This window comes from Eurytemora carolleeae, unplaced genomic scaffold (assembly GCF_000591075.1).
Source record: "Eurytemora carolleeae unplaced genomic scaffold, Eaff_2.0 scaffold1300, whole genome shotgun sequence".
Classification (NCBI taxonomy): domain Eukaryota; kingdom Metazoa; phylum Arthropoda; class Copepoda; order Calanoida; family Temoridae; genus Eurytemora; species Eurytemora carolleeae.
Genome location: NW_019397226.1, coordinates 2,010 through 9,801, shown reverse-complemented (window position 1 = coordinate 9,801; position 7,792 = coordinate 2,010). Strand labels below are relative to the sequence as shown.

Below are 7,792 nucleotides of genomic sequence, written 5' to 3'. Positions count from 1 at the left end.
AATATCCCCCCCCCTTACACTAAATTTGTGTTATCTGAAAGATGAAAGAAAGATTAAGTATCCTGTACGGAAATATCCCCCCCCCATACCGAATTTGTTTTATCTGAAAGATGAAAGAAAGATTAAGTATCCTGTACGGAAATATTCCAGGATTTCTCCTCAAATCTATGACAAGACCCCAACTGGATAGAAAGATACAGGTACATGTGTCAAATTAATGTAATTTTCATTTATATAAAAATATTTTATGTTTTTAATCATAGACCATCTTTATTAAGACCTTTTGAATTCATTAAAAAGTTTTTTGTTTTTAATATACTTAAACTTACGAGGTCACAATTAGGTCATATTTTATACTATTTATCAAAACTTATTGCCAATAATTAGAGGCTCCGGGTTGTCCCAGCCCCAATTCCTCTAAAATATTTCCTATCCAATTTAAACTATTTTGTACAGGGTGTCCCAATAAAAAAAGCAATTGAGGGACGACTTCAAAATCATCCTAGATCTCTCAGAAATAGTTAATGACAGAGTTTACAAAAAACTCAAAATGTTGTCCGTCTACTTCTTTTAAACATTTCGACAATTTGATGGTTTTTGGTAAATTGTAATCTGGACAAATGTCTCCCTATTCCCGTCAATTTTAAAAGCACTTGTAGAACACAATTTGAAATTCCCATAACGAGGTATAACTTCTGAATGTTAATTGTTAATGTTAAATGTTAAAGGGACCGTTCACTTATTTTGGTAATTTCAGGGTAAACTAAACAGCCTATTCGCTCTTGATTGGTAATAGTCTTACTTTTCAAAGACAACTGTGGCCGGAGAAAACCCCAATTTTTCGTTCAGAATTCGAGCGGAATGGGACGGTCCCTCTCTATAGACACTAATTGATGTTTTTTTCAGTAACAGCAGCCCATTTAAATTTATTATATTTTAATATCATTATGTGTTCGTTATTATGTACTAAAATCTGAAAACTTTTGATATTTGAATTAGCAAGAAATTTACGTTTTTCGTATTAAAACATGTAAAATGTGTTTACAAAGACGACGTCTCTACGACAATCAATTAATCATTACTTGTATTTTGGTTCGTAGATTTTGTATATTTTTTTTCCCGTATGTGCACAACTTTTCATTTGTCATGCCGCGTTCAATTCAGATTTTTACACAGGCAATACACAATTTTGAGTGCGATAAATTAGTGTTATTTTAGAAATAGAGAGTTAAAAAACAAAAAAAATTTTAAAATAATGACATTTACAATTAACGATTAGATACTACTGTTTAATTTTATATTCGAAATTTATTGTGATTCACAACATGCTGAAAAAAACATCAATTAGTGTCTATAGAAAGGGACCGTCCCTTTGCGCTCGAATTCTGAACGAAAAATCGACTTTTTCTCCGGCCACAGTTGTCTTTGAAAAGTAAGACTATTACTAATCAAGAGCAAATAGGCTGTTTAGTTTACCCTGAAATTACTCAAATAAGTGAACGGTCCCTTTAATTTCTCCCTATTCCCATTAATTTTAAAGGCACTTGTAGAACACAATTTTTACAATTTTTATTTAACGAGATAAAACTTCTGAATTTTAATTTTATGTTATTTTTATACTACCATCACAGTCAGCCGTAGTACATTTGAATTTCCAAGCCAGGTCATTTTTTCCGGTCTCAGTTTGTACTGTATCGACCGGTCAGTGGTTAAATGAAGCAGACACTCAATAGGACTAGCCGGTGCAGCAAGGTTGACGCGGTCAGACTTTAGGTTGAATTTACTTTTACTGAAGGGTCAGAGGTGCATGCCATAATATTGTTCACAAAATAATGCCGTGTGGAATTAACCAAGACGATATGGAAGTCGTATTTAGCCCTGTACAATCTTTCTGTTATTTACGTGTACAGCTGTACACAATTTACTCCCGTACATTCTCGGTGGATCTCAAGTTTACTCCATTCTCTCTCCTTGGAATATTAGGAAAACTGTTAGACAACTGTTTTATGCAATTTTTGACTCCAAACATTTTTCCATTGCATCTCATATTTTTGCAAAAATATCGCAAAAGTAAATAAATAGTTCAACGATATTTCAAAATGAAATCTTTATATTCAGACTTCACCAGACAAAGCTTTAAGGGCACCTTTGCACAAAAGGTCACTTAAAATTACGTTTACAGTTCCTTTAATAAATTGATTTACAAAATCCTGGTAAAATTTCTTTTATAACTGGAAAACACAGGTTTGCCCGAAGTATTCACCATAAAAGCCAATCCACATTTTATCAAAATATACTTCGGTCTAGATTAACCGTCGTCAGTTCTTATCACATAATAAAATGTTAAAAAACCACAAGAAAATAAACAAACAAACATGCTTTTTCAAATGGAAAATTGAGAACATTTTAAAATAAATTTTATCTAATTAGGTTTGTCTCGAAGTCCTGGATGTTCAGAATAAGTTGTATCCTGGTCATTCAAGTATTAAAATCAAAATTTTAGGTTAAACATTTTAGAGAAGTATTCAAACTATGCTTTAAGCGCCCATCTTCTATTTCAATTGTAAACATTTTCTCTTTGTATACATTGTAAAACAAAACAAAAACAATAAAGTTTGCGAATTTTCTAATAAAAATTAGTGGATTTTCAAAATGAAATGTAAATCGAATTTTGTTGGAGGCAAATTTTTGAAATTTCGATCATCCATAAACCTTCTCTGGGATCACGTGATGTCACTCACAAAATTTGGGCCCGATCGGTTCAGCCGTATTGACGTTCATTGGATAAAAATAAAGTTATGAGAATTATTGTAATTGTAACATTAGCAAGGTCGGATTATTTAAACCAAAGCCATTATAGCATGGCACAATTATAGAAGATATTTATTTAAAAAGACAAGTATTTCTGTTTATTTATTATTGTAAATATATTATGACCAGATTTTATTTGATGAGTAATTGAATATACGACAAAATGAATAATCTTAACTTATACATTTAGGAGAACTGAACAAGACAAGATTGTGCACTGTAAAAAGAGACGTAGATCACGGAATTCTCTTAAGGAACGATTTACTTCAGATTGTTTTTGGTTTAATATGGAATATTGTTGTCTAAGGGAATATTTGAAATGTTAGAAATATTATAAACCTTCTCATTGTCCATTATTTTCTGAATTTAAATGTTTTGACGTTTAGAGTTTGTTACGAGAACATTCTTAGGAGTGAAGAAGACCTGAAGAAATATTTACAATTGTACAAAACCAAATTTTTTAATAAATAAAACGAATTCTTCAGTTGAATAAAAAATAGCGTTTAATAATTTTTAATAATTTACATAACATATGAAATCAAAATATATAATATATGCAATATCCAATTACAAAACATATATCAACTACAAAAAAATATGTTATATTAAATGTTACAAATATGCATATTCTCTAGTCTAAAGAATAGTAAGTCAAATAAAAAGTATGAAAAAATTGCATTGTACACACAAGACTTCTATTTAATGGTATAACATGTATGTCACTATTCTCAAATTTAAGCTATATATGGGAGCCAGCGCGGCGGAAACAAGCAAACTTTTAAAACACTAATTCATTTTTTTCACAACGATGTCCATCCCTAATTACCCAACCCCAACCCTAAAACGATGTCCATCCCTAATTACCCAACCCCAACCCTAAAACGATGTCCCCCAACCCCAAAAACGGTGCCCATCCCTCATTGTCCTTTGTATTTTAATCTATATTATCCTTGGTTGTCGTTTTCCGACAGTTTTAGCCGCAAAGAATAGGACTCTACGGAACTTATATTCATATCACATGTTTAAACTATCTTTTAAATAAGTATGAAACACAGGAATTGGGTCTTTTCAAATTTTCAATCCTTATATTTTTTCAATCTGATGGTGTAAACCTTTTAAATTTGAAACTTAGACTTTTTAATTTGATTAGAAAATGAGAGTTTGAATTTTCCAAGATGGGCATCTTATTATCCAAAAACCTAGGAAGCAAGCATTGGATTTAAAAACAATTCTGTGCCACATAAATGTGTCTCCACAATAAACAATACAATATTTTTTGTGCGTGTATACTGTATTCTTTGATAGCAGAATTCTAAAACTATTTTTGTTTTTTCAAAAACTCGCCTTTTTTTGAAGGTTTAGACATATAAGTGACGATATGAGTAAATAAAAGATTAAATTGTTAAATGGAATTTTTATTAAAAGCTTACATAATGATGCATTCAATTTAAATCCACTTGTGTTCCGATGATTGCTAGTTTGCAGCTTGCAATTGTAAATTGTAACTTAACCCTAAAAGTCTGGGGCCTTATGTTTTAGAACCTAAATTTGAAAAGTTGAAAAAATATTAAAAATCCAATAATTTTCCTGATCTGTAAGACAGGAACCTATTTGACAGCTTTAAACTTGTTTTAAAAATATGAAAGTCATAGACAATTGAAAATAGAGATTTGCTGAAAAAAGATTTCTTAACTTCAATGCTTAAAATATTATAATGTTTATATTGAAAATGGATAAATGATTTAAAATCAATTTCTAATTAACAAATTAAAGGGGTGTATAAAGGGCAATATTTTAAGTGCCCTACGGCCAACAAACAATTAAAACCAAGGAACGAGTTTAAATTTTCTCTGATTTAGTGATTAAGCTCATACATTTTTTTACGATAATAAAATAATTGACGATCAAAAATTTTGTACAAGTAAATTTCAATATTTAAAAAACGGGTTTATAATGACGTTACTCAATTGACACCCTGTTTGATTGATCATTCTTGCAATGAGAGTCACACCAATAAATAGATTTAGGATTAGAGTTAAACAGGTTTAGAAATGCAATAGAATAGGTTTCAGATTAGAGTAGAATAGGTTTAGCATCAGAGTAGAATAGGTTTAAGATTAGAGTAAAATAGGTCTAAGATTAGAGTAGAATAGGTTTAAGATTAAAGTAGAATAGGTTTAGGATTAGACTAGAATAGGTTTAGGATTAGACTAGAATAGGTTTAGGATTAGAGTAAAATAGCTTAAGGATTAGAGAAAAATGGATTTGGGATTAGGGTAAAATAGGTTTAGGTTTAGAGAAGAATAGGTTTAGGTTTAAAGTAGAATAAATTTAGGATTAGAGTAGACTAGGTTTAGGATTAGAGTAGAATAGGTTTAGGATTAGAGTAGAATAGGTTTAGGATTAAAGTAGAATATGTTAAGGATTAGAGTAGAATATGTTTAGGATTAGAGTAGATAGGTTTAGGAATAGAGTGGAATAGGTTTAGGATTGAAATATAATAGGTTTAAGATAAGAGTAAAATAGGTTTAAGATTAGAGTAGAATAGGATTAAGATAAAAGTAGAATAGGTTTAGGATTAGACTAGGATTGAAATATAATAGGTTTAAGATTAGAGTAGAAAAGATTTAGGATAAGAGTAAAATAGATTTAAGAGTAGAGTAGAATAGGTTTAGGATTAGTGTAAAATAGGCTTAGGATTAGAGTAGAATAGCTTTTAGATTAAAGTAGAATATGTCTAGGATTAGAGTAAAATAGGTTTAAGATTAGAGCAGAATAGGTTTAGGATTAGAGTAGAATAGGTTTATGAATAGGATAGAATAGGTTTATGTTTAGAGTAAAATAGGATTAGGATTAGAGGAGAATAAGTTTAGAAAAAGAGTAGAATAGGTTTAGGATTAAAGTATAATAGGTTTAATATTAGAGTAGAATAGGTTTAGGATAAGCGTAGAATAGGGTAGAATATGTTCAGTAATAGAGTAGAATATGTTTAGGATTCGAGTATATTAGGTTTATTATTAGGGTAGAATAGGTTTAGGATTGAGTAGAATAAATTTAAGAGTAGAGTAAAATAGGCTTAGTAATAGAGTGGAATAGCGATTAGAGTAAAATAGGCATAGTAATAGAGTGGAATAGCGATTAGAGTAAAATAGGTATAGGATAAGAGTAGAATAGGTCTAGGATTAGAGTAAAATATATTTAGGATTAGAGTAGAATAGGTTTAGGATTAGAGTAGAATAGGTTTAGGATTAGAATATAGGTTTAGAGTAGAATAGGTTTAGGTTTAGAGTAGAATAGGTTTAGGATTAGAGTAGAATAGGTTTAGGATTAGAATAGAATAGGTTTAGGATTAGAGTAGGATTAGAATATAGGTTTAGAGTAGAATAGGTTTAGGTTTAGAGTAGAATAGGTTTAGGATTAGAGTAGAATAGGTTTAGGAATAGAGTAGAACATGAATGAATGAAAAAGGGTCGAATAAAGACTAAATCTACGACGTAATATCAACCCTGACAAAACACTTGTATCTTCATTTCTCCTTGATGTATTTAAACCAATGTAAACTTTTCAAATCTCACGTATACTGAACATAGGCCTTTACCAGCCCTTTATACTCTATGCTGTCATATTGATTTGATTTAAGCTCCTCTAGCCGGCGCAGTGCAGTATCCAGGCTCTTAATCCTATACAGTACACAGAGAGAGAAGGGTATATAAACAGGAGAGGAGGATAATCATTCAGAATAAGAAGATCATTGTAACAGTTCATAGGCAAAGCTAACTATATAGCACTAGAAAACCCAAGAATATCAAACAAGGTAAAAATATGTTAAATATATTTCTAGTTTGATAGAACTTTCAAAATGTGGACTGCCCATTTTAATTTAATATTAACAGAGATGATAAAATTTTGTCAAAAGTTTGTTTTTTTTCAGAATTAAATCTCAATTGTTTACTTACAATATAATACAAATACTTTACTTACTTTTACCTTTTGAAAGAATAATAGTTATAACTTAATCTTGAGACGTATATTTTTCAGTTTAAAGGGACTGTATACCCAATTTTAAGCTACTCTTCCTTTAAAGAGTGGCATTTATGATTCACAAACGAACCTTCAACCTTTTTTTTTTGATTTTTTTTGGGGAGGGAGGAATTTGTTTTTTTTGTTTTTAAAAGTTGTTGATTTTTGCCTTTTTCTTTCATTTTTTTTGTTTTGCTTAATTTTGCAATATTTTTTTTTTATTTTTTTAAGAGGCATCGTTGTCAATCGTGTATTCAACTCTAATAGTTTAAAGCCGCTAGAAATTACGTTTACAGTCGATATCATTCAGTGTCCATAAATCGTTAAGTCGTTATCAGGTTTATCAGTATTGTTTAAGATTGATATTTCTAGGCTAAATTGCAAGATGTCTGCCGCTCTACAATTTTCTGCCGGTAAACTGATGGCCGCCTACGGGGCTCTTACCGCTGCGGCGGTTCTTCCAGGTTCATTTTTATCAAAAATTTATATAAAAAAGTTTCATTTTTTGTTCAGTTCGTATAACTTTTATTTTTTTTAGTCAATTTTATTATTAATAAACTTCGAAGTTAAACTAAAAATGTTGACACAAGAAACTAAAAAATTTCAGTAAACAACTAGTGAGTCCAACAAACAAAATAGTTTCGCGTAAATATAATTTAATCCAAATATTTTTAGGTTACATGCAAATGCAGGGAATCAAGGACAGACAAGAATCGGCGATATCGTCTGGACGGCCGGCAATCGTGGGTAACTTCAAACACCATATGCCGACACAGAACCAAATCAAGGGATTTAGAAGTCGCGAATAATATTAAAATATTGAAGAATTCAACCAAAAATTACAACAATGCATTGTCAATCTATTTTTGAACTTTTGTATTGATTAATTTGTAACTTGTGATTCAAAGACATTTAAGATTTCAATTTGATGTAAAATTTACTTTAATTTGACGTGCAACAT

The 7,792-nt window shown here is 30.2% G+C and overlaps 1 protein-coding gene and 1 long non-coding RNA gene across 2 annotated transcripts in view; both read left to right on the top strand.

Annotated features, from left to right (window-relative positions):
- The window catches only part of LOC111712866 (protein msta), a 5,739-nt gene extending 2,437 nt beyond the window's left edge, over positions 1-3,302 (top strand). The window contains exons 5-8 of the mRNA XM_023487611.1: positions 111-200; positions 2,431-2,503; positions 3,002-3,065; positions 3,198-3,302. Of these exons, the coding sequence (XP_023343379.1) occupies positions 111-200; positions 2,431-2,503; positions 3,002-3,065; positions 3,198-3,282 (312 nt within the window). The 3' untranslated portion in view covers positions 3,283-3,302. The remainder of the gene's footprint in view (positions 1-110; positions 201-2,430; positions 2,504-3,001; positions 3,066-3,197) is intronic.
- A 3,102-nt stretch (positions 3,303-6,404) lies between these two features.
- Positions 6,405-7,585, top strand: LOC111712865 (uncharacterized). Its single transcript, XR_002767550.1, has 3 exons — positions 6,405-6,625; positions 7,204-7,295; positions 7,507-7,585. It is a non-coding gene; the product is annotated as an uncharacterized LOC111712865 (long non-coding RNA).
- The last annotated feature ends 207 nt before the right edge of the window (positions 7,586-7,792 follow it).